Genomic DNA, 26,953 nt, shown 5'->3' on the forward strand with positions numbered 1-26,953 from the left:
AAGTAGATAAAAGATGAATGTGAATGAAGAATGAATAGACACTCATTATCCCGCTCTTGGCCCGCATGAGTGTTGTCCCTGTATGAAGAGTTTATTTGACTAATCTAAAGTGAAACCTATATTTTAAAAGAAAATTTGCAAAGGTTAGTTTATCTATTAACAAGCCATATGATAATCAATGATACATAAATATATATATATATATATATATTTCAACAATTACTGGTTTTGAGACCACAACCCCGGTAAGAACAACCTACCAAAAGGATAATGATGACCATAAGTCTACCTTATCCCCAATTTACTCCTCCCTTGAAACCCCAGATTTCATCGGAGCAATCACTGCTGAGTTCGCTATTGATAAAAAATCTCTTATAAAAGATTTATATTATGAGAAATTGACTCCTTACAGAGAATGGTTCTTCAAGAACTCCAAGGTCAAAAGTAAAAGAATATATATGTTTAAAATTTATTTTGATGAATTTTCAATGTATCTCCATGTTAGAGTGAAATTGTTGAAATAAACAAAAAGTTTGAAGCGAATTTTTCACATTTTGAGCAAATGAAACTTTTGTTTGTGTGAAATTATTATCCTTTTTTCTATTATTATTATTATTATTATTATTATTATTATTATTATTTTGTATAAACATCTAGTACCCGGTCACCCTTTAAATGTCGCCAAATTCATAATTTAGTCAAAGTTAATACTTCTCATCCCTAATCAATTTTCTCTTGAAAACTTACAAGGATAAATGAGTTTTATCAAATCAATTAAATAAAATTTACATTAAAATTGTTTTAAAAAAATTCACATTAAATAAACATGGTCAAAATATTTTATTTCTTTCAAGTGTCTTTTTTTTCCCTCCCCAAGACATCCTACATAGCCGACAACTATGAGACTAATTCTCATTAAGTGGGTAGATCTTTTTAATAAGAATTTAATGATTGTGCACTGTCATTCTTCTTACACCTTGTCAAATGATCGAACCTAAACTAAATGTAAGGAACTTAGTTACTCCATTCGTTCCTTAATATAAGAACCAAGCAACCACTTCACACCCTTTAAGAAATTTAGCTAATCTAGATAATTGCATTAACTTTGTTCTCAATTTATACTAACTTTCTAAAGTTACCCTTCACCCATTATTCTTAATTTCTATGCATCATTAATGCTATAGCAAGGGGAAAGAGAGAAAAATTCAATTAAATAAGGGTATTCTTGTATAAAAATAATTAATTCTCCACAAACTCCAAGTTGTTTCTTATAAAAAAGACCAAGCACACTTTCTATTTGGTTATTATAAATAGGAACGAAGGAATTATCTACCAACTACACCCTCCGGTCACATATATAAGCAAAAATGACATTTTAGGTTCATTCATTTAATGAATGTATCTAGTTAGTGACTAGATACATTCATTAAATGAATGAACCTAAAATTTATTTTTTGCTTATATATGTGATCGGAGAGTGTATATTAGAATGTGATCTTTTTTTCTTGAGAAATAGTTATAAAGTATTTAATGAGTTAAAAAATAATAAATAAATAATCATAGAAATTTAAAAACTTTTCCCTTCAATTATTTTCTTTATTAAATATTTTTCGTTCTGAAACCTTTATCAATGTATCTTTTGAGTTTTGACACACTACACAAGAAAAAAAAAAAATAGGAGGAAGAAGAGTAGAAATCCAAAATTCCAATTTTTTCACTTTCCCGCTTTGTGTGTCTCTTTTTCCCTCTGAATCGCTGCTATAAAATATTTCACTTGCCGCTTTCAGTTCGCGGTCGTACTGTCTTCTTTCGTTTCTCGTCGTCGCAGTCTCAGAGAGCGACGGAGCCAGTTGCGTCGCGTTCGGAATCGGAGTCGGAGTCAGAGTCAGAGTCCGAATCGTCCAAGTAAGTTCCATTCTCTTCCCTCTTCTTGCTCAATAGGGTTCTCCTTTCGAAATTTCATTTCTAGATTTCGCTTTGCATCAATCAAATTCAGGATTTTGTTCACTACTTGGAAATTTACACCAAATGAGATAGCGTTTCCCCCAATTTTAACTGTCCAATCGTTTGATTCAAAATCTAACAAATGCTTACGAGTTTAGCTGATTGGTTAATTCAGTTACAGAATTTGTTACTTAGTTAGGGTTTATCTGTTTGTAGTAGTTTTGACTGTATTAGGGTTTGTAATTCTCTATATTGGGTGTGAATGTGTTAAAATTAGGACTGTGATGTTGGAGAAATTGGGAGTGAATGTATTGAAGTTGTATGATAATAAGATGAAATCTCTATATTGATGGGTTGGCTTAATTTTTGTGTTTAATTGATTTGTGTCAATCAGGTGGAAATTTTGCCCTATTTGTGGGATGTGAATACAGAGAGTTTCACAACCTTTCTATGTGTTTGTGTGGTGTTATTGAGAAAAGCCTTTTGATATCGATTCACTACACACTTACACTAATCAGTAATCACCCATGGAGTGCAACAAGGAGGAGGCTGAGAAGGCTAAGCAAATTGCTGAGAGCAGAATGCAAAGAGGTGAATTTGTGGAGGCACTGAAATTTGCTCTCAAGGCCAAAAGGATGTATGCTGAACTTGAAAACATTGCTCAGATCCTTACTATCTGTGAGGTTCACAATGCTGCACAGAAGAAACTCTCTGCGGCTGTCATGGACTGGTATGGGATTCTTCAGACGGAAAGATTGGCTGATGAAGCGGCAATAAAGAAACAGTACCGGAAGCTTGCGCTGCTGCTGCATCCTGATAAAAACAAGTTCCCTGGTGCAGAAACTGCTTTCAAGTTCATTGGGGAGGCCTATAGGGTATTGAGTGACCCAGCCAAAAAAGCTTCACATGACATTAAGTATGGAGTCTTTGTGAATCTTGCAGCACCTAAGGCTCAGACCTCATCCCATCACTCAAATGGGAATGTATCAGCAGCAAATCATCAGAAGGGTTCTTATCCAAATTCCAATTGTTGGAATCCCCATCAGTTGCCGCAGACATTCTGGGCATTTTGCAAACATTGTAAAGCTAAGTTCCAATACTTCCCTAAACTCTTAAATGCAGCCTGGCTCTGTACGAACTGTTTGAAATCCTTTGCAGCTCCAACGCAGTGTCCACCAAAACCAGCCTCGGAAAGTAAAGTTGGAAAACCATGCGCTAGTGGAGTTGGTGCCCAATTTAAAGGTGAAAAGTGTAAAGGGATGAAGTCACAGACCACAGCAAATGCTGGAAGCAAGAGAATGAGGCAGTCAGCCCAAGTTTCAAGAGAAAGTTTCAACGCTGGGAATGGTGATGGTAAGAAAGATGCCAATGTTGGAGAAAATGATGTTGACCCTTCAAGACTGAATGTTAGGAGATCTTCCAGGCAAAAGCAACATGTTTCATATGTGGAATCCCCTGAAGCTGGCAAATTTCGGAGTCCTTCCAAAAAGCCACGACAAAACGGATCATTTGACACCAATGAAACTGAGAAAGAGAACGTGCCTACTGATGACAATAATGGAGCTGGTTATGCTGCTGGTGTAGTTGATCAGAACAAAGAGGTGGGAAATAAAATAAGTAGCCCACCGGATGAAACATCTTTAAGAAACAAAAGCAAATCTGAGCAATCTCAAGGAGAGAAAGTATTGGAGTCTGATCTTGATGTTAGAAGTTCAAAAGATGACAACTGCTCTCAATTGAATCCTGTGACCATTCCTGATACAGATTTCAATGATTTTGATAAGGATAAGGAAGAAGATTGTTTTGCTGTTAATCAATTCTGGGCAATTTATGATAGCACTGATGGCATGCCAAGATTTTATGCTCTTGTGAGGAAAGTGGCCACCCCTTTTAAGTTGAAGATTTCTTGGTTGGAACCTGACCCAGATGATGAAGGTGAGATAGATTGGCATGATGCAGAATTGCCTATTGCTTGTGGTAAGTTCAAACTTGGTGGTTCTGAGACTGTAACAGATCGTACTATGTTCTCTCATCAGATACAGTGCATGAAAAGAAGTTCCAAAGGTTCTTATTATATGGTATATCCCAAGAAGGGAGAAACTTGGGCACTTTTCAGAGATTGGGATATCAAATGGAGTGCTACTCCAGAAAATTATTTGAAGAATGAGATTGAATGTGTTGAAATCCTATCAGATTTTACTGAGAATGTTGGTATTGAAGTTGCTCACCTAGTCAAAGTAAACGGGTTTGTTAGTCTCTTTCAGAAAACTGAGAAGAATGGAGTCAGTATATCTTGTGTTGGACCTAATGAGCTCTACAGGTTCTCACACCGTATTCCTTCATATAAGACGACAGGTAATGAAAGGGAAGGTGTTCCAAGAGGATGTTTTGAACTTGACACTGCTGCATTGCCTACTTACTTCTTTGTCGTTGGTGATTCTGAAGATGCTGAAAGGGATCCTCAATCTTGGAAACATCACCAAAGGGACAGAACAAGTATGAACATTGGTCAACAAACTGTAGGTACTGTTGCTGCATGTTAGGTCAATGAGGAGTGAAAGCGCCTAAGAACTATGGGGAAGAGAAAGTGAAGGAGGGATGCTGAATTTGTGTTTTGATTACCAACAGTTTTTAGATGTTTTGTTTTCTGTGTATCTTTTGTACTGATCCTTCTGTGCATCTTTTTGTACTGATCCCCCTTGTATGATCTTGTATTGTGACTTGGTATTCCTTACTGTGTCTACATTCTTTTCCCCTCTGGGTTGTTGTTACCTTGACAGAAGAGTTCCTTGGCTCAAGGAATTAATTTCTATCATTATTAGCAAATATCAATGGACAAATTCTTGTTTGTCCTATCTTTCATCTTTGGCACATGATTGTCTACGTGTGGTGCCTTTGTTTTTATCCTGTGATCCTTTTTATGTTAGGAGATCTTGCAAGAGGCCTGCTGTTTATTTGGCTACATTAGCTTCTTCATTTTTAGACCAAGTTTGGATGGAGGGGTACCTTTCTGGATTGCAATCCATATTGGTCTGAGATGTATTTCCTTTATCTATTGAATAAATTCCCTGGATTATGTTTTACAAAATAAGTCATCACATGAATCACACGCTATCAATAAATAAGTGTTCCTATTCATATATTAGTTATGGTCGAGAGAAATGTTCTCTTGATTTTCTAAATTTAAAATGAAAAAAATAAGCAAGTATGATTTTCTGAACTTGGTACCCAAATCAGTTTTTGGATTTTGATTCATTCACACGCTATTTTTTTATTTCAATTTCGCTATTTTTCTCTTTATATCTCTCACTTATATTCTTATTACATTGTCCATCACATCTCTCATTTTTCTTTTTCTTTTTTCTTCTTATATTGTAAGGTGTGAATGTATTTTATGGTGTGAATAAAACTTTATTATTAATTCTCAGGAGTAAGTTAAAATTATTTTTTATCAGAAAAATAAATTTCTAGACTTCTTAATTTTAACAAATAAGAAAACAATCATATAGGAAGTTAATAGAAAGGGATATTGCATACCAATATTTCTCCCGGACTCCAAAAGAAATCTTTGGCCCTCACTGAAATTTCACACACAATTATACCAATGAGTGTTTGGATCATTGAGCTCTATAGTGAGACTCTCACTAAGGGATGTTGCGGTTCATTTGGTCGTTAAAAAAATGATGAGGTGGTAAATGTGGAAGAATTAATTATCTCAAAAACTTAAGCTTTTAGGTAAGGGTTACATGAATGATTTTATACTTTTATATATAGGCTTAATTGCACTTTTGCTCCCTGATCTTTCACCTTTGTGCGATTTACCTCCCTCATCTTTAAAATGAGCGAATTCCCTCCCTCTTCTATTAATATGTGTGATTTAGGCCCTTCCGTTAGTTAGCCGTCCAATTGCTAACGGTGGTTGCTATTTTCACCCCCCTTTTACTAACCACACCCCCTTATCAGAAATAAAAATAAAAAAATAAAAATAAACGAAATAAATTAAATAAAATTAATAGAAAATAAAAAAAAATTATAAATTAAAAAAAACTGAAAAAATATTTTTATAAAAATCAAAGAAAAAATAATAAAATAAATGAAATAAGTTAAATACAATTAATAGAAAATGAAAAAATATTTTTATAAAATCAAAGAAAAAACTGAATTTTTTTATAAAAATCAAAGAAAAAAATGTTTTTATAAAATCAAAGAAAATAACATATTTTTTTTAATTGAAGATAGAAATTTAAAAATAAAATAAAAGAAGAATTTGTTTCTATTTGCACCACCTACTCTAAATTAAAAATAATTATTCTTTTATTTTATTTTTAAATTTCTATCTTCAATTAAAAAAAATATTTTATTTTCTTTGATTTTATAAAAACATTTTTTTCTTTGATTTTTATAAAAATATTTTTTTCAGTTTTTTTTTTGATTTTATAAAAATGTTTTTTCATTTTCTATTATTTGTATTTAACTTATTTCATTTATTTTATTATTTTTTCTTTGATTTTTATAAAAATATTTTTTTTCACTTTTTTTTTTATTTTCTATTAATTGTATTTAATTTATTTCATTTATTTTTTTATTTTTTGGCTTAATTGCACTTTTGCCCCTTGATCTTTCACCTTTGTGCGATTTACCTCCATTTTATTATTTTTTTTATTTTTATTTCTGATATGGGGGTGCGGTTAGTAAAAGGGAGGGTGAAAATAGCAACCGCCGTTAGTAATTGGACGGCTAACTAACAGAAGGGCCTAAATCGCACATATTAATAGAAGAGGGAGGGAATTCGCTCATTTTAAAGATGAGGGAGGTAAATCGCACAAAGGTGAAAGATCAGGGAGCAAAAGTGCAATTAAGCCTTATATATAAGATTATAACATGCCCCTTCATGCAAGAGCCTTTGGGTTTGAAGCGTGGATAATGCACTGACACACCTACCATGTGCTTAATAGAGGCTTTGATACCATATTAACCAACCAATTATTCCAAAAACTCAAGTTTTTAGGTAAGGGACACATGAATGATTTTATATATTATATTTAAATAGTAATATATGAGGTGAGACGATGGGACAACAGAAGTTAGAGGGATGAAGAAGATAAGATATGGTGGAACACGATGTAGTGGGCGTGACTGGGTGGCTCAATGGCGTCGTAATATAAGATATGGAGGTGAAATGTGGAAGAAATGAACATTTTTATTATTACAAAAAAGAAGAGGAACATAATAAGAAGAACTAGGTCATATGAGCATAATGACAAGTATTTAAGAAAAATGAAGTTTTAAGATCGATTGACTGAAACTAATTGTTTATTGCATTGATCAATATTAAGACAAAGGTCTCTAAGTTAACGAGAGCAAAAAATGTATATCCTAAAGTAAACATTTGAGGTAATGACTCTAATGAGTAGAGCTCATGTAAGACTTTAGAGCAAGGAGCAAGCATCTCATGCATGAAGAATTTGGAGCTTGAGTAAAGCGTCTAGATCTTAGGAAAGACTTATGAATCATACAAAAGTTTATGCAAACATTCAACTTTAGGATGTTCATTAAAGAAACTAAATTGATTCATTTGCAGAAAGTTAATTATCTGATGAGTCATAACTATATGAACGAGTTGATGAGTCATAACTCATAACTATACGAATGAGCAAGTTCGAATTAAAATTAGCTTATGACATCAATTTCCATAGGCCCATTCAACATGATGTATATTCAGAATACAAGACAAGTATCAAAGCATATGTTTTCCTATCATATTCCTAACAACCAACATCCCTCGAGTAAGGTTCAACACTTGGTGATTTTCACCAAAGCAATGAAAGGTGGAGGTTCTTGAGACATATTCAAGCAGTATAATTCGGGTCTCGAGTCCATGTTTGAAGGTAGAAGGGTCTAGAACTCATGGTCTAGAGGATCCAAAAGCTTCACACATCATGCTTCTCGACACGTTGGCAAATGGGGCAGTAACTAGAACGTGGGTGCGTGGAGATCAAGTCAAGATTTCAAAGACATGAGTTCGAAGAGGTTCATTGAGGGAATGACTTATATCTTTTCTAGTGTAATCTAGTTTGTAGGGTTAGGTAGTTATTTATAATTCTAGTACTATAAATAGACAAATGTAACACTAGAATAAGGGTTTTAAAGAGATATACTAACACTCTAAACACTCACACATCGACCACACAAATAAAAGGCTACATGAGTTAATGTATAAGAGTTCATTTCACCTTTTTCCTTTTCTTTTGGCAATTTATTTCAATTTACTTTTCTTCAATAACTTTATTGTTTTTCTTTTCATTAAGTTTCGCTTTCTTTATAAATTCCCTTTATTTTTCAGTATTCTTTTGTTTTCATTTATTTATTTTCACGGTGCTAACTTGCTCACCGGAGCACCTTTTCGAAATCAAGCCCTTGGTTCACCGGAATCTCGATTACTCAATTTCTCACCCGATAACTTACACGCTTCTTTACAAACAACCTTTTTGAAATAAGAGTTTGAGTTCATTGGGACTCCCAATCACCCAGTTATCATTGGATAATTTGGTTGTTTTCACTCCTCGTGACTCAGAAGCCTTTGTAAAAATTTAACTTAATCAATTATCATCGAATAGCTATGTGGTTTTCTAAACTATTTTTGGTAAACAACACCATATTCTCTACACTCATATTCTTCTCTCCATTATTTTTTATCGATTTTAATTAAAATAAAAATAATTTTTATAATTTTTGGGTCTCTATGACCTGAGCTATAGCGTAGCTCTTTCAATTGTCGAAATTTTGGCGTTGGTTTCGTGTCATTCCGAGTTCTGTAGCTCGAGTTATGCGCATTTTAGCGAAAACATGTCTTATTGTCCATTCGTGCCTAAATGTCGAACTCTAGAGTTTCGGAAGCTTCTTTTCGGGTTTTGATAGTGTTATTAGTTGTTTTGTTTCTTAGCGACTAAGCAATGATACTTTGCTTAAGGTTTGGAACGAGTTGAGCTGAGGAAAGAGACTTTGGAGCAATTAGTGAGGTTTCACAACTGAGGAGGACGCCCGGGGAACTTGCTGGGTTCGGGAGCTTTATTTTGGATTGGACTTGGATGTTGAGCTTGGATGGAGAAATTGGCTAAGGTAAGGGTAACTCAGTTTTAGCGCGTCTTTGAGTCTTGCATGCTTTTATCGCACTGTCTGCGTTTGAGATGATGATGTTTATATTGATTGACATTGGATTATGATTATTATGCTGAACTGGGAAAATGTTTTCTGGAGGCTTCGGTCGAGTGAACTTATTGAGACGTGTGTCTCCGTTTTCTGAGAGGCTTCGGCCGTTTACTGGTTTCTGTCATTGAACTGAGTTGGTATGTAATTGAATTGAATTATGTTGGTTGATAATATGAATAACATGTGGTTATCCTGATTTGATTATTGAATTTGAGATTGTTGTTTGAGTGACTAGTGAGTTGGATGAGATGTTTTGGTTTGCTTGAAGTGGCAGTGAAGTGAATATTTTCACATAACTGTCCCGTCTTTCGGGGCGTTATCAAGTGATAGTGGAGTGGATATTTTCACATGACTATCCCGTCTTGCGAGACGTTATCAAGTGGCAGTGGAGTGGATGTTTTCACATGACTGTCCCGTCCTTCGAGGCGTTACTTAGTGACAGTGGAGTGAATATTTTCACAGGACTGTCCCGTCTTGCGAGACGTTATCAAGTGGTAGTGGAGTGGATATTTTCACATGACTATCCCGTCCATTGTGGCGTTAAGTGGCGGTGTGGTGGTGATTGTCCCACGTGATCGTCCCGTCTTGCGAGTCGTTATCAAGTGGTAGTGGAGTGGATATTTTCACATGACTATTCTGTCCATTGTGGCGTTAAGTGGCGGTGTGGTGGTGATTGTCCCACGTGATCGTCCCGTGTTGCGAGACGTTATCAAGTGATAGTGGAGTGGATATTTTCACATGACTATCTCGTCCATTGTGGCGTTAAGTGGCGGTGTGGTGGTGATTGTCCCACGTGATCGTTCCGTCTTGCGAGACGTTATCAAGTGGTAGTGGAGTGGATATTTTCACATGACTATCCCGTCCTTCGAGGCGTTACTTAGTGACAGTGGAGTGGATATTTTCACAGGACTGTCCCGTCTTGCGAGACGTTATTGTTTGATTGATATTGTTGAGGATTGTCGATATCTGAATTGACGTTATATTGATGAGGTTACTGATATCTGATTTGATGTTATATTGTTGAGGTCGTTGATATATGGTTTGATGTGATATTGTTGGGGTTGTTGACGTCTGATTAGATGATATAGATTGAGGTTGTTGTTATTTGATTTGATGTTATATTGTTGAGATTATTGTCATATGATTTGATTCTATACTGTGGAGGTTGTGGATATTTGAGCTGTTATATGCTGTTAAGTTGATGTCTGAATAAATGTTACATTGTTAAGTTGTTGATATCTGAATTAACATATATGTTGTTAAGATGCTGATATCTGAGTAGAAATATTGTTGAGGTTGTTGATAGTTGATTTAAATCTATATTGTTGAATATATGTCGTCATCTATCTTGAATTAGGTTGCTAGCGTATGTGCCATGTTATGCACTTAAATTTGAATAGCATGCTTTTCCCTTTTATACGTGGTAATGGCATGGAGTTAACCCTTTCTATTTGTTACTTGTTGTTTGGGCGCTTAACGCTATTAGGCAATGGAGAATTTTTGATGGAGCTTGACCTTTGTACGAGTCGGAGAGAAGAACTTGAAGAACTATGGATGACTTGAAGAATAGAGTCAGGTGTAGGGCTAGAGCCTTGGGTTAGAGAGCTTACCGTTATTGGTTTAAGCTTGCATAACGATTTTAGAAATTTATATTTGGGGTTTCGGGTACTCGCCTTGTTCAAGGCTTGATGTAAATCCCTTTGTAGTTGGGAGTATGCATGACATGTTTTGGAAATACATTTGAAAAGAAAAAAATATACTCGTGTTTATACATTCTTTTGGAAAATATTGCATATTTACTTTAATAGGTTACTAAAGTGACACCCGAAATTCGGGGCGTTACAGAATGACTTATATCTTTTCTAGTGTAATCTAGTTTGTAGGGTTAGGTCGTTATTTATAATTCTAGTACTATAAATAGACAAATGTAACACTAGAATAAGGGTTTTAAACAGATATACTAACACTCTAAACACTCACACATCGACCACACAAATAAAATGCTACATAAGTTAATGTATAAGAGTTCATTTCACCTTTTTCCTTTTCTTTTGGCAATTTATTTCAATTTACTTTTCTTCAATAACTTTATTGTTTTCTTTTCATTAAGTTTCGCTTTCTTTATAAATTCCCTTTATTTTTCAGTAATCTTTTGTTTTCATTTATTTATTTTCACGGTGCTAACTTGCTCACCGGAGCACCTTTTTGAAATCAAGCCCTTGGTTCACCGGAATCTCGATTACTCAATTTCTCACCCGATAACTTACACGCTTCTTTGCAGAATCAAGAGGCGCGTATGCGTGCGAAGGAAGAGGAGATGGCGAGAAAGTACAGCGCCTTGGCGAGTGAGAAGAAGGAGAAGGAGAAGACTATCAAAGGGTTAACAGAGGAACGAGGAAGTTTATGCAGGGTTGTGGAGATTAAGCAGCGTGAGCTTGATGAAGCCAACAGAGCCAGATGTTGGGTTGAGCAGGTCAAAGTTAGTCATGAGCATGCAATTGCTTGGTTTCAAGGAGAATTGTGTCGATTGAGGTATGTCGCGGATGGGTTGAATGCGTCATGCAAAGAGTTTAAGGACAAAAATGAGCAGTTACTATCTCAAGTTGCGTGTATGGCGAAAAAAATTGAAGTTGCGGATATTGAGTTGGGGAAGATGAGATGTGAGAGAGCGAAGGAAAGAGATGAATTGAACAAAGTTGCGAGAAATAAAAGAAGCAATAATCCAACTGAAGAAGAAGAAGAAGTATCATCTGTGAGGAAGAAAGGAAAATTTGAGCTATCTCGTGTTCAAGGAGAGAATGTATTGGAGTCCGATACTGAGAGTTCAGATGACTCTTCTGGTAGTGATATCAATGGATATCCTGAGCCAGATTTCAAAGATTTTGAAAAGGATAGGGGGGAGGACTGTTTTGCTGCTAATCAGATATGGGCAACTTATGATAGCACTGATAGTCTGCCAAGAGCTTATGCTCTTGTCAGGGATGTGGCCTCCCCTTTTAAGTTGAAGATTACTAAGTTGGAACCAGACCCAGATGATGAAGGGGAGATAGATTGGTGTGATGCTGATTTGCCTATTGCTTGTGGTAAGTTCGTACTTGGTGATTCTGAGTATGTTACGGATCGGGACATTTTCTGTCATCGGTTAAGGGGCATGAAAAGAACTGGCTCAGATTCTTATATGCTACATCCCAAGAAGGGAGAAACTTGGGCAATTTTCAGAGATTGGGATATCAAATGGAGTTCTGATCCAGAAAATCATGTGACGGATGAGTTTGAATATGTGGAAATCCTATCAGATTTTACTCAGGATGTTGGCATTCAAGTTGCTTACCTAGTCAAAGTGGAAGGGTTTGTTAGCCTCTTTCAGAAAGCTAAGAAGAATGGAGTCAACATGTTTTGTGTTCTGCCTAATGAGCTGTATAGGTTCTCACACCAGATTCCTTCATATAAGATGACCGGTAAAGAAAGGAAAGGTGTTCCAAGAGGATGTTTTGAACTTGATACTGCTGCACTCCTACTTACGTAGTTAAACTTGGTGATTCTGGTGATGCTGAAAGAGGTCTTCTATCCGGGAATCATCACCAAAGGGACAGAACATGAACAGGTATGAACAATGATCAACAAACTTTAGGTAATGTTGCTGTATGTTAGGAAAATGAGGGGTGAAAACGCCAAAGAATTATGGGGAAAGTGAGGGACAAATGGCTTGCTGAATTGTGTTTTGATTACCAACATTTTTGAGATGTTTTGTCTTTTCTGTATCTTTTTGTACTGATCCTTCTGTGCATCTTTTTGTACTGATCCCCCTTGTTTGATCTTGTATTATGACTTGGTATTCCTTATTGTATCTTTATTGTTTTCCACTTTTCCCCTTTGGGCACTGTTACCTTGACAGAAGAGTGCCTTGGCGTAATGAGTTAATTTCAATCATAGTTTATTATTAGCAAATATCAATGGCATTATATTTATCGATGTTTTTTAAAATTCTAAAATAAGAGGTCTTCTACTAGCTAACTTACACCATGAGTTATAATCACAAGGTGAACAAATTGATTTGTTTATAAGAATTCAAGTTAAAGTGGTATAATATCCAACCACTTATATTGTCTGGTTCTTTTCAACTCTTGGAAATGTAGAACTCTTTGTTTATCCCATCTTTCATCTTTGGTACATGGTTGTCTTCATGTGGTGCCTTTGTTTTTATCCTATGATCCTCTTTATGTTAGGAGATCTTGCAATAGTCCTGCTGTTTATTTGGCTACATCAGCTTCTTTATTTCTATACCAAGTTTGGATAGATTGGTTTCAGATGTATTAAAACTTAAAAAAAAAAGTCATCACATGAATCATATGTAGGATTTTTCTATATAGTTTATATTCTCAAGTTTAACACGCTATCAGTATATAAGTGTTTCTATACTAATATATTAGAGATGAAGTTTAAAGATATGTCCTACGAAATTTTAGTTGTAAATTATGTAGCTAAAGATAAAAAGTGGTTAAGCAAGAGAACTTCATTTTCTAAGTTTAAGGGGGTAGTGTATTTTAGGACCGCTAAGAGAAATGAGAAGTAGGACTTGAAGAAGACAGACATTCATTCAGAAAGTTGCAGAATATAGATAAATAATGGTTAAGAACTAAGAAGGAAACACCACTTAGGGTTACAAACTAGAAATTGCATGTTTGGAGATCTGTATAGAAAAATAATGCAGATAAGCTGGCTTTGAAATTGAAATTGCTTTTTTGCCACTTTAAGGAGGGTTTTTGTGAATGTTGAATACTATAAGGTTATTTTGGGTTGGAGAAAGTTTGTACAATAGTATACCATGCAATGGTGAAGAGAAATTACATTGAATTAGTCCGTTAGTGTGTGTTTAGAAATTCAGTAGATTTTCAGATTGGGGGAGGAGTAGCTTTTGTGAGAGTAGTGATTCTAGCCTCTTAAAGGTTTAGACATGAAACCAAACATGATATTAGTCTGTTACCAAAACGCTGGCCAAAACGCTGGAGAAAGTCAAAACACATGGGCATTGTGGTAGAAGAAATGATATCAAGTTGTTTTTGTTGAACTAAATCTTTTGTTAATTCTCATATGAATTTACGATTTTGTATTCTTCACTTCAGTGATCCTTTTTTTCTATTCAATGCAATTTCACTTACAATGTGGAAGTGTTGGTATAACAGCCATGGTGCTGGCCTAAAGTCTCTAGCTTCTCATTTTCAACATGGTTTAATTATGATCATAGGGCATATTTCTACAAATCTAAAACCTACAATAAGTAAAATATCTACATATATGCATGCTTTCCTAGTTTCGGATGTTGCTTTGGCAATCCCTTGACTTTATCTTGTCTAAGTTATCTTCAATGCACATACTTGAGATTTTTTACATGCTGTCCTTGTTTATGTCATTCCACAGCTTTTTGGTGACAGTCATGGGTTTGGTAATTTCCTGGAGCATAACACTTCTGGTCGTAGATGCATATTCTGTCTTAATAAAATGCTAACAGCATCAACCAAAAGTCATATTAATCGTCTTTTTGGATTAATCGTTTGTTCTGCAATGTAGCTTTATTATTTCCACAACATATTCACTCTGATGTACAATGTGTAGACACGATTTCCATTCTTTTATTCAAATTAGTGCTGATTTGCTATGATAAAAATGGAAGATAATTTTGGATTCGTGCTGATTTGCTATGATAATAATGGAAGATAATTTTGCCCGGGCTCCACAAAAATCCTGGCTCCGCCACTGGGTTGAGTGAAATGTTCTCTGTTTTTTCTTAAGTTTAAAATGATAAAAACTATTCAAGCATGATTTTGTGAACTTGTTACCCAACTTAGTTTTCAGGAGGAATTCTCTTAATAAGTTTACAATTATTTATGTTCAGAAAAATAATTTTCTATACTTATGCATAAATTAGTTTTAGGTTCTAAATGCTTCTTAATTTTAACAGATACGAAAACAATTATGTATGAAGTTAATGAGAAAGGAACAGAGATAATGCATACCATATTTTTTCCGGGCTCAATTTGAATTTTTTGGGCTTCATTAAATTCTCACACAATTATACCATTGGTTCATTGAGGATGGTGGGTTTGTCCGAAAAAACCTTGAACTCCATTGTTGGATTCTCACTGGGAGATGTTGTAGTTCGTTTGGTCGTAAAAAAAGACGATATGTAGATCAAGATCTGGAGCTTGAGTAAAGTGTCTAGATCATAGGAAAGACTTCTGGAGCATACAAAAGTCTCTGCAAACATTCAAGTTGAGAATGTTCATTAAAGCAACTAAATTCATTCATTTGGGCTAAGTCAATTATTTGATGAGTCATAACTATTTTTTTTATGCATGATGAGTCATAACTATATGAACAAGCAAGTTCAGATTGAAATTAGTTTATGACATCAGTTTTTTACTACCCATTCGACATGATGTATATTCAGAATACAAGATAAATATTAAAGGAGAGAATTGTCTTATCCACAACAACGTGTTATCGCCATTGTGATTGATGCGGCAGACCGGTGGTTGTCTGGTGCTTCGGAAAGCCACGACGTTGGTTCGACGTTTATGGCGGATCTCCTTGCGGTTGAGCTTGGTTTACAGATTGGCTGGGACCTTGGGTTGCGACAAGTTATTTGTTGCACAAATTGTTTTGCCGTTTGAGATGTTCTCCAAGGGGATACCAATTTTGGCCATTATTGGGCTCGTGATATTATTCGTTGCATTAGGAGTGTGCTTAGTCAAGATTGGAGGGTGACTTTTCGCTTAATACCCCGCGAAAAGAATTCTGCAGCTGATTCTTTGGCACGACTAGGTGAGGATTTAATTGCCATGCTAGTGCAGGATGCTATAGCGTAGTTGTTCTTTATTTTCCTTTATGTAACAAAAAAAAAGTACCATAAGTTGAACATTGAAGATTCAATGAAAGATTCAGGGTGAGGATTCAAGTGAAGACCTAGTAGATATAATTATAAATAACCCTCATCTCTTGTATCTCTTGTGCAGACTTTCACTTTCACTCATGTACCACTTTATTTGATAATGTATTGTTTAAGTTGCCCTAGTTATCTCATATCTTTCTCCATCCTTAATCTAACTTAGGCTTCATTTGGTAGCGCACAAAATGCCTTCATTTTTTATTTCTCACTATCTTGTCTATACTCATATTCTCTGCCTTCATTTTTTCTTTTTTCATTTTCTCACATAAAAAGTCCTTGTTAGAGAAAGAAATATAAAGCTTCAGCTGTTGGCAAGTCCTTCTCAAGAGCTTCAAGTGATGTTGCTCCAATGTAATTTTTGCCGCCCTTAGTTTTGTTTTTGTAATTTTTGCACTTTTCCGATGTATAAAAAAAAACATAGCATAAACCCTAAATGAGCCAAAAATATGTATTTTTGTGTATCACGCTGAAGCCATTGGAATTGGCGGAAATGACATTGGTTCCCAAAAATTGAATTCGAAAACCCTAACACACACAACATTCAAAATTCTCTTCACTCTACACATTGACGGAGGAAAAGTTGCAGATGAGCTCGGAGGAATCAGCTCCGGTCATTGATGGGTTGAAGGAGGAGATTTTCAGGGTTGTCAGGGACAAGGTTAACCTTGAACTCGAGGTGAAGCAACTCACTGAATCTTTGAAGGTTTCGCGCAATGAAGAGGCGCGTATGCGTGCTAAGATTCTGAAGCTTGAAGAGAGTGTTGGCATGGCCGCCGAGAAGGAAGAGGGGATGGCGAGAAAGTACAGCGCCTTGGTGAGTGAGAAGAATGAGATGGAGAGAATGCTAACAGAGAAAAGAGATAGTCATGAGTATGAAATTGCTGAGTTGCTAGGAGAAGTGGGTAGAGTGAGGGATGTTATGGATGAGTTCAAAGGGTCACACAAAGAGCTTCAAGAGAAAAATGAGCAGTTACTTTCTCAAGTTGATGAAGTGATGCTTGAGAAGGATAACATGACAAAGGGATTTGAAATGGAGAAGGATAAAGTTGAGAATTTGGAGTTGGAAGTTGCAGGGATGAAGGGAAAACTTGAACAAGCTGAAGCTAAGTTGGGGAAGATGAGAAATGAGAGAGGGATGCTGAATAAAAGAAACAAGGAGCTGGAAAACAATGTGGATGTTTTGAAGAAGGAAAAGGAAGCACTACAGAATACCCTTCTACAGGCGCAACGAGAGAGTGGTGATTTGAACAAAGATGTGGGAAATAAAAGAAGCAGTCCAACTGAAGAAGAAACATCATTATCTTTAAGGAAGAAAGGAAAATTTGAGCTATCTCATGTTAAAGTAGAGAGTGTATTGGAGTCAGATCATGTCCTTAGAATGTCAAAAGAAGACAATTGCTGTCCATTGAATTCAAATTCCCCTTCTGGTCTTGAGATCAGTGAATATCCTGATACAGATTTCAAAGATTTTGATAAGGACAGGGGGGAGGATTGTTTTGATGCTAATCAAATCTGGGCACTTTATGATAATCTTGATATGCCAAGAATTTATGCTATTGTCAGGAAAGTTGCCACCCCTTTTAAGTTGATGATTTCTTGGTTGGAACCTGACCCAGATGACGAAGGGGAGCTAGATTGGTATTATGCTGATTTGCCTATTGCTTGTGGTAAGTTCATACTCGGTGATTCTGAGAATGTTACAGATCGTGAGATTTTCTCTCATCAGATACCATGCATGAACAGAACTGGCAGAGGTTCTTATATGGTATATCCCAAGAAGGGAGAAACATGGGCGATTTTCAGAGATTGGGATATCAAATGGAGTTCTAATCCAGAAAATCATTTTTTGAATGACTTTGAATATGTGGAAATCCTATCAGATTTTACTGAGAATGTTGGCATTGAAGTTGCTCGCCTAGTCAAAGTTGAAGGGTTTGTTAGCCTCTTTCAGAAAGCTAAGAAGAAGGGAGTTAACATGTTTTTTGTTGTGCCTAATGAGCTGTATAGGTTCTCACACCGGATTCCTTCATATAAGATGACAGGTATAGAAAGGAAAGGTGTTCCAAGAGGATGTTTTGAACTTGATACTGCTGCACTGCCTGCTAACTTCTTTAAAGTTGGTGAATCTGGTGTTGTGAAGATGTGAATAGAATGTTACACACCGGAGGAGAGAAAGTGATGGCTAATGGGAGTATTACTACTAGTACTAACAAGGTACATAACAAGTATGAACAATGGTTACCAAACTTTAGGTACTGTCACTGCATGTTAGGTTAATGAGGGGGTGAAAATGCCAAATTTGTGTTTTTATTACCAACGTCTAAGAGGTGTTTTGTCTTCTATGTATCTTTTTGTACTGACCCCCTTGTTTGATTTTGTATTGTCTATTGTGTCTTGGCATTCCTTTTGTGTCTGCATTCTTATCCCCTCTTGGTATTGTTACCTTGATAGAAGAGTGCCTTGGTGTAAGGAGTTAATTTCAATCACAGTTTATTATTAGCAAATATCAATGGCATTTTATATGATAAAAGCAACTGTAATTACAGAACAATTGGACCGTAATTAGTTGGATCATTATGCAACAAATACTCGTTCTGCAATTACAGTAGACAGCAGGGCATATAACCTGCATGCGATATTTAAGGAAGCAAGCCACATGCTTGAAGATTGGTTCTGCAATTACATTAACTTGCTCATAGCTTGACTGTGCATAAAATTTTTATAGAACGAATGGCACTGTTTTGATTTACTTAATCTTTAAGCCAAAATGAATGCTGAAATTGAATCTATTTCACAAGTGCAATGTGCATGGGTGTGTTGCTTTGTAAAAAGGAAATTGCATTTGATATAGTATATATTTGGTTTCAACTCTGTTATAAGTGTTCTCTCTTTCCATCATGATGGACCTACCTCATTTCCAGAACAGAAAAGTATTCTGAAACTAATTTCCACATATTAAAGAAACTACTTCCACATTTGGTAGGGGATCAAGATCTTTTGGTTGAACTCCTCTGGATGTATTGTTCTTTCAGTTCTTTATGATGTTGTCTCAAAGAATTCCAAATCATTTTATTACTCAATGGCCTTTTCTGTTAGGCACACGACAAAATTGTTTTAATAAAGACAAGAGTCATATATAGTATACATCTAACAGAATTCACTAAAGTTCCTCATTTAATATTCAATTTTATGAAGCACATAATCCATTCCAATACCTTAGGATTAAAGAAGATTCAAAGTGTCCTTCAAAAAAAAGATTCAGAGTGAAAACTCAGAAGATATAAAATGCAACTAAAGAAGATTGAGAAGATTAATTTAATCTCTTGACACATCTTAGGATTATCTTTCTACACTTTGTTTGTAATGCACTTAAATTGTTTTTCTTTCCATAAACAAAGGTATTCATCAATGTACTATAGTAGATCTCAATATGAGTATAGAAGGCTTATTAGTTAGTGAGATATACACTTCTTATAGGATTATAAATAATGGGGTCAAGGTTTGGGAAGGATACGAAACATCCAGGGTTTCAGCCTAGGAAGGATGATTGTGAAAGAATATCCATGGATGGTCTAGGAAGGCTTCGAAGACTAGTACTGAGTCTAGGAAGGCAAAGGGGAAAATACAATAATGATTTGTTCACACCTCTAAATGAGGTGGAAAGAGGTGGAGGAGGAGAGAGATAGGAAGAAAAGAAAAAGTAAGAGAGAGAAAGTATAAGATGTGATAGATGATAAGATGAGAGAGATAGAAATAAAAATAGGTGGAAATGAAGTGTATAAATAATGAGGTGTGTATATATCACTACTCGGGGAAAATATATGGTTGAACCCGTGAAGTCTATGTGTGCATATAATATCCAACTGTTATCTTTCATGGTAGATAGTGAAACATCCCAAGGGTTTGTTTGGGGAGTAGAGGTAGCCCTTAGGTAGGGTGAACAAGGATGAACTTATGCGTGTGCTCTTCTAACTATATCCTTGCATTTACATTTAACTATGCTTTCACTTACATGCATTTTTTTTTACATTGAAAAGATAAATTGCACCTGCCAGGAATCGATCTTTGGACCTCCCCCAACCCAACCCATATGTCCCACAGCTCTTACCACTTGAGCTATCCTACGGGGACACTTACATGCATTTTAATCATGTTTTCAAATATCAAACTATTTTATCCAATGAGAAAAAATATATCAAAAGAGTTTTAAAATAGTTTTAACACAATTCGAATCCTCATTCTTGTGTTAAATTTTCACTTTCACACATGTACCACTTTATTTGATGGTGTACCGTATGTGTATAAGACATCCTAGTTATCTGATCTATTTCTATTTACTCTATTCCAACCTACTTCGTTTGTAGCACATGATATGCGCAAAGAGATAGATACTTCAATTGTTTAGTTTTACGGTAAATTAAGCTTTTTGTCCCTGTGCATAAGGTAAACTGGTAAAGTTTGAAAATGGTTTCTCACCGGAGTAAAGTTTAACTTTAGTCCGTAATTTTTTAGAAACTATTGTCGGAGGTGGTTGCCCGGTGACTTTGCTACATGGTTTCGCCGCTCTTACGTGACTATGCCACATGTTTAATTTTTTCCACATTAGTTTGTCTCACTAACCCCAATTTAACCCTATTTCACTCACTAATTAACATAGCTCATCTAATTATCATTCTTATTTATAAAAAATTATATTATTTCAAGGTAAGTAATAGTAATAGGAGGGGTAAAACTAATCTTCACTTTCACATTGACCAAACAGTGTCTACTAGTTCTACCAAATCAAACATAACGTGCCTCAGGAAAATAAAAACAACATATCGAACTCAAGCCACTGTGAATTAGGGGAAATCGAAAACCCTAACCCACACAACTTTCACAATTTGATAGAATCTCAGAGAGGAGTGTGGATGCTGAGATTGGAAGGGGAGAAGAAAATGGACGAAAACCACCGTGATTTGCGTCTGATGAGCTCGCAGGGTTCAGCTACGGTCATCGACGGGTTGAAGGAGGACATTTACAGAGTCATCAGAGACAAGATTGAGTTTGAGATGCTCGACAACGCTCGCGTCATGAAAACCGTTAACCTTGAACTCGAGGTGAGGCAACTCACCGAGTCTCTAAAGATCTCGCGCAATGAAGAGGCGATTATGCGTGCTAAGGTTCTGGAGCTGGAGCAGCGAATTGGTGTTGCCGTGGAGAAGGAAGAGGAGATGGCGAGGAAGTGCAGCGCGTTGGCGAGTGAGAAGAAGGATATGGAGAAGAGTGTTGAGGTGTTGACGGAGAAGAGGGATAGTGTTTGTAGGGTACTGGATATGGTTCAGAGGGAATTGGAGAGTAAGCGGCGCGAGGTTGATGTGGCCAATAGCGCGAGGGATGAGATTGAGCGGGTGAAAGTTAGTCATGAGTATAAAATTGCGGAGTTGCAAGGGGAGGTGGATCGAGTGAGGGATGTGGTGGATGAGTTGTATGGGTCATTTAGGGAGTTTAAGGATAAAAATGAGGAGTTAGTTTCTCAAGTTCGTCATTATAAGAAATCGGTTGATGAGGTGATGCTTGAGAAGGAGAATATGAGAAAGGGATTTGAGGTGGAGAAAAAGAAAGTGGAGAAATTGGAATTGCAAGTTGCAGGTTTGGAGAAGAAAATCGAACAAGCTGCAACTGAGCTGGGGCGAGTGAGAAGTGAGAGAAATATAGAGCCGGAAAGCAATGTGGATGTTTTGATGAAGGAAAAGGAAGCGCTGCAGAATAACCTTATGGCAGCCCAACTTGAGTGGGATGATTTGAGCAGAGACGTGGGAAATAAAAGGAAAAGAAGCAGTCCAGCTGAAGGAACATCTTTAAGGAAGAAAGGCGGCACATTTGAGCAATCTCATCATGTTCAAGGAGAGAATGGATTGGAGTCAGATCCTGACTTTAGAATATCAAATGAGGACAATTGCTCTCCATTGGATTCAAATTTGAGCAATCAATATCCTGATACAGATTTCAATGATTTCGATAAGGATAAGGCGGAGGAATGTTTTGCTGTAAATCAGATATGGGCAGTTTATGATAGCCCTGATGTTCTGCCAAGAATTTATGCTCTTGTCAGGAATGTGGCCTCCCCTTTCAAGTTGACGATTACTTGGATGGAACCTGACCCAGATGACCAAAAGGAGATAGATTGGCATGATGCAGGTTTGCCTATTGCTTGTGGTAAGTTCAAACTTGGTGCTTCTGAGGATGTTGCTGATCTTAGTATCTTCTCTCATCAGATCAAGTTCCTGAAAATTGGTGAAGGTTCTTATGTGGTATATCCCAAGAAGGGAGAAACTTGGGCAATTTTTAGATATTGGGATATCAAATGGAGTTCTAATCCAGAAACTCAATTGAAGGGGGAGTTTGAATTTGTGGAAATCCTGTCAGACTTTACTCAGAATGTTGGCATTGAAGTTGCTCGCCTAGTCAAAGTGAAAGGGTTTGTTAGTCTCTTTCAGAAATCTAAGAAGAAGGGAGTTAACGTATTTTATGTTCTGCCTAATGAGCTGTATCGGTTCTCACACCGGATTCCTTCATATAAGATGACTGGTAAAGAAAGGAAAGGTGTTCCAAAAGGATGTTTTGAACTTGATACTCTTGCACTGCCTACTAACTTCTTTTGACATTGGTGATTCTGGTGATGCGAAGATGGTGAATTGAATGTTGCACACTAGAGGAGAGAAAGTGATGGCTAATGATAGTACTACTACTAGTACTAACAAGTTAATCATACATAGGAGTAATGGTGCTGAAAAAGATCCTCAATCCTGGAAACATCACCAATGTACAGAACAAGTATGAACAATGGTCAACAAACTTTAGGTACCAACATTTAAGAGGTGTTTTGTATTCTGTGTATCTTTTTGTACTGATCCACCTGTTTTGATCTTGTGTTGTGACTTGGTACCTTATTGTTTCTATGTTCTTTTTTTTCCTCTGGGCTTTGCTACCTTGACAGAAGAGTGCCTTGGCGTAAGGAGTTAATTTCAATCATAGTTCATTTTTGTTTTTTGAACACTTACCTGCTTTCATGATAGTTTAACTTTCATCACAGAGATAATAATAAAATAGTTATTATTCTTATCCTTTTATATATGCTAAAGCGTTTCCTTTTTTCTGTTATTATAAACTATTGCTGTCAAGCTGCTTTAGTATCTAATTAAAAGTTGACAGCAAAAATTGCTTTAGTATCTAACTAAAAAAATGCTCAGCTTTTTGACAAATAGACGCAGGATGTAGATAAGCCATTCGCTTAATTTAAATGCTTAGCTTATTGGAAAAAAAATGCTCAGCTTAATTTTCCCTTATCCTTGGTTTACTTGATTTTTAGATGTGAGACCACCTATGGTGTTGTGATTCAACAAAGCAATGAACCATATCTGTCACTTTAATTTGTTTCTAACAACAGTAGTTCCATTTATGATCATTCCTCAAGCACAACTTTTTTGATCAAGGTTTAAGTGGTTTTAGATTAAAAGTTTTGGGTGGACTTCTGGGATGAGCTAATGTTTGGTTCATAACACTGACAGTTGCAGCAGTGCAAAATTTATAATTATGCTGTCAAGTTTTGCTCATTGAAACAGGTGATACCATTATGAAGTCAAGTTTGGTAAATTAAACAGGGATGATATCATTATGCAGTTAAATTTGATACCATTATCCTGTTAAGCTTGCCAGATTATGCAGTCAAGTTTGAAAAGCCTTAAAAGAGTAAAATTGTATATTTCTACTTCAATAAAAATGATAAAAAGAAGAAAGCAAAATGAAAAATCAAAAGAAAGTGCCCCTTACTCATTTACTTGAGAGTTGATGAAAATGATAAAAGCTAATAAAGCTGCCATCAGAAGGCAAATCAAACTAGTCATCAGCTCATTTCATTCAACATAAATATCTTCCTTAACACCCTACATTTACCAATTCCAGTAGCCACTCAACTAAACATGCTACAACCATCAATTACTATATAAGAGAAACCAATCAACTACGCATGACAATGACATCAAGCTACACGTGAGATAACAACTACTATAAGCACTACCTATGAGATTACAAGCTAACCCAAAAGAAAGTTCAATTCGTTTCTTTCAATCCCAAGTTTTTTTTTCCAGTTTCCAAACTCTACTCTTTGAAGTTTCACCCACTGAGTCACAGCATCCAGAAAAATGACGTGATAAGGTTCAGGCTTTTCATTACTTTCAATTCTTCTGGAATAAAGTAGACCACGAAACGTCCTCAAGGCAGCTCCTAAGCGCTTTATGCCTGTTTCAATTCAAGCTAACAATTCTAATGACGGTTGATTTAGGTAGTGGGTTTGGGGTAGGACTGACAATTGGATAATAGTTGTTCCCTGTTTGACAACTTGAGATGTATAATTTGCAATTCTAGGATTCATTAGTTAAAATATGGTAGTTGTTATTCCCACCACCCAGACATCTAGTTATACATGTCTTATATTCGTAAAATCCGAAAAGACCTTAAAAAAATTTCGCTCACACTTTAAAGCGCGATAAAACAGACAAATTTATTTCTTTACTTTCTTGTTTAATTTATGGAACGAATCTGAGACAGGTACTTCGTAGTGAAGGTAATAGGATCATTCTGAGCTCAATTGTGCAGTAAAAAACTATAAATTTCAGCGCATGGTAAGGGTTTCTGCACTGCAGGACGTTTGGGTCTGAAAAACTTGTTTCTTATTTTTTTGCAATCTCGGATCAAGACGGAGACAACTATAAAGTTAAAGAGAAAAATAAAGTAATTGCACGCGTGTTGCTTCGCCACAAGAGTTGTGTCCGGGAGCCAAATTTCTTCATCTGTTATTTTATTTGGTATGTTAGAAAGATAAGAGAAATAGAAGAGAAAGAATGATGTGGAATGGTATATGTTTTATCAAATTACATTTGTATCCAATGAAAAAGGTTATTAACATTTTTTCTGACAGTAGAAAAAAGGGCAAAAGGGATAAAACACAAGAAAAAGCAAGTCCAGCTCTATCTCTCTTCAAATCCAAGAGAGAGCAAAAAGCTGTAGGTCCCACCTCATTTCATCTCTCTCTTGTATGTGGGTTGAAACCAAACGTGGAGACAAACTATTTTCTAGCAGAACCTCTCTCCTTCTCAACTCTCTCGCATCAACCTCTATGCTGCCAAAAAAAGCGTTAGAGAGAATTAAGTGGGGGGAGGGGGGCCACTCTTAGCTCGCCCATGGCAGGGTGCTAGGTTCAGGCTTTTCATTACTTTCAATTTTGGTTTAAAAGCATTTCATGCTCCTGATGTATCAAGTTTGTGCAAATGTTACCCCTGTTCTTTTTTCGTTTATGTTTGTACCCTCCATGTTTCACAAATGTGCACCGTTTGCCCCTCCGTCACTCTGCCGTTTAAAAAGGGTGACTTGGCCGTTAAATGCCAACGTCAGCATCCTACGTGGCATGACACGTCTCTGCCGTTTAAAAAGGGTGACTTGGCCGTTAAATGCCCACGTCAGCATCCTACGTGGCATGACACGTCATTAAATGAAAATCACAACTTGGGAAAAAGGAGGTGGGAGGATTTGAACCCATGACCTTGAATTAGCAAAACACAACCATTACCAGTTGAGCTACTGAATCAAGTGATTAAATTACGACCAACGTTGTATTTATATCATACTTGTTATCATCATTCTCCTTGTTCTTCTCAAATTCTTCTTCATCATCTACTTTATCTCATCATTTTCTTCATCCCCAACCACATTAAAACCCAGATTTTTCCATCTCCAAGATCAAAGAAAAAAAACATGCATTTCTTCATTATCATCATCTTCATCCCCAACCAAATCTATTCCCCAACAACAGCATCTGGAACCAAATTAGCTAACAAAACAAAATCTAACATGAAAAACCCAAAATTATCTAACATTAAACCCATGACTTCAGTCCCAGACCCAGCAAGAGCATCCATGGTGGAATCATCCGCATCGAAAAGCTTCACCTTTTGAATCCCATTATCCTTCATCAACGGAACCACCGTCGCCGGTGGCAGCTTGTGGGTCGCTTGGGTTCCCCAATTCACACCAAGCCCTTCCACGCACCACTAGCAACCCATCACCGATGCCGTCGGAAAACCCAGTTTTCCCCCATTGCACAGTGAATCTAAAAGCTCTCTTCCTCACGATTGGAAGCAAGAGCAAGAGGAAAAATGGGGGAAATTGAAGAAAAATTATGTGTTTGATGGTTGAAGGTGAAGTGAAACTGAAAACTTTTGGGTTTATAAAAGAGAGACCGTAACTGTTTTTGGAAGTGGGGTTTGAAGATGAAGATGATGATGATGATGATGATAAAATGCATGTTTTTTTTCCTTTGATATTGGAGATGGAAAAATCTGGGTTTCAATGTGGCTGGGGATGAAGATGATGAATAATCTAAGAATGATGATAATAAGTATGATATAAATACAACGTTGGTCATAATTTAACCACTTGATTCAGTAGCTCAATTGGTTATGGTTGTGTTTTGCTAATTCAAGGTCATGGGTTCAAATCCTCCCACCTCCTTTTCAAGTTCTCATTTTCATTTAATGACGTGTCATGCCACGTAGGATGCTGACGTGGGCATTTAACGGCCACGTCATCCTTTTTAAACGGCAGAGTGACGGAGGGGCAAACGGTGCACATTTGTGAAACATGGAGGGTACAAACATAGACGAAAAAAGAACAGGGGTAACATTTACACAAACTTGATACATCAGGGGCATGAAATGCTTTTAAGCCTTCAATTTTTATGGAATATAGTGGACCGCGAAACGTCTCAAGGCAACTCCTAAGCACTTCATGCCTATTTCAATTCAAGCTAACAATTCT

General features: G+C 36.3%; 4 protein-coding genes across 4 annotated transcripts; all 4 read left to right on the plus strand.

Moving 5' to 3' along the window:
* Positions 1 to 1,687: 1,687 nt before the first annotated feature.
* LOC130720193 (uncharacterized) lies at positions 1,688 to 4,965 on the plus strand. The gene is made up of 2 exons (XM_057570812.1): positions 1,688 to 1,905; positions 2,339 to 4,965. Exon 2 carries the CDS (start codon positions 2,472 to 2,474, stop codon positions 4,485 to 4,487), a length of 2,016 nt encoding a protein of 671 aa, XP_057426795.1. The 5' UTR covers positions 1,688 to 1,905; positions 2,339 to 2,471; the 3' UTR covers positions 4,488 to 4,965.
* A 6,341-nt stretch (positions 4,966 to 11,306) lies between these two features.
* Positions 11,307 to 14,825, plus strand: LOC130720897 (uncharacterized). The gene is made up of 2 exons (XM_057571602.1): positions 11,307 to 12,757; positions 14,572 to 14,825. The coding sequence occupies exon 1, from the start codon at positions 11,450 to 11,452 to the stop codon at positions 12,677 to 12,679; it is 1,230 nt and encodes a 409-aa protein (XP_057427585.1). The 5' UTR covers positions 11,307 to 11,449; the 3' UTR covers positions 12,680 to 12,757; positions 14,572 to 14,825.
* A 1,860-nt stretch (positions 14,826 to 16,685) lies between these two features.
* Positions 16,686 to 18,245, plus strand: LOC130719759 (uncharacterized). The gene has a single exon (XM_057570366.1). The coding sequence runs from the start codon at positions 16,686 to 16,688 to the stop codon at positions 18,243 to 18,245; it is 1,560 nt and encodes a 519-aa protein (XP_057426349.1).
* A 2,652-nt stretch (positions 18,246 to 20,897) lies between these two features.
* Positions 20,898 to 23,213, plus strand: LOC130718788 (uncharacterized). Its single transcript, XM_057569414.1, has one exon. The coding sequence runs from the start codon at positions 21,010 to 21,012 to the stop codon at positions 22,741 to 22,743; it is 1,734 nt and encodes a 577-aa protein (XP_057425397.1). The 5' UTR covers positions 20,898 to 21,009; the 3' UTR covers positions 22,744 to 23,213.
* Positions 23,214 to 26,953: the final 3,740 nt, after the last annotated feature.

Source organism: Lotus japonicus, chromosome 5 (genome assembly GCF_012489685.1).
Source record: "Lotus japonicus ecotype B-129 chromosome 5, LjGifu_v1.2".
NCBI lineage: Eukaryota > Viridiplantae > Streptophyta > Magnoliopsida > Fabales > Fabaceae > Lotus > Lotus japonicus.

What these genes read in the sequence shown, in the direction of transcription:
- LOC130718788 (XM_057569414.1), top strand. Translation starts at nt 21,010, where the DNA reads ATGCTGAGATTGGAAGGGGAGAAGAAAATGGACGAAAACCACCGTGAT.
- LOC130719759 (XM_057570366.1), top strand. Translation starts at nt 16,686, where the DNA reads ATGAGCTCGGAGGAATCAGCTCCGGTCATTGATGGGTTGAAGGAGGAG.
- LOC130720193 (XM_057570812.1), top strand. Translation starts at nt 2,472, where the DNA reads ATGGAGTGCAACAAGGAGGAGGCTGAGAAGGCTAAGCAAATTGCTGAG.
- LOC130720897 (XM_057571602.1), top strand. Translation starts at nt 11,450, where the DNA reads ATGCGTGCGAAGGAAGAGGAGATGGCGAGAAAGTACAGCGCCTTGGCG.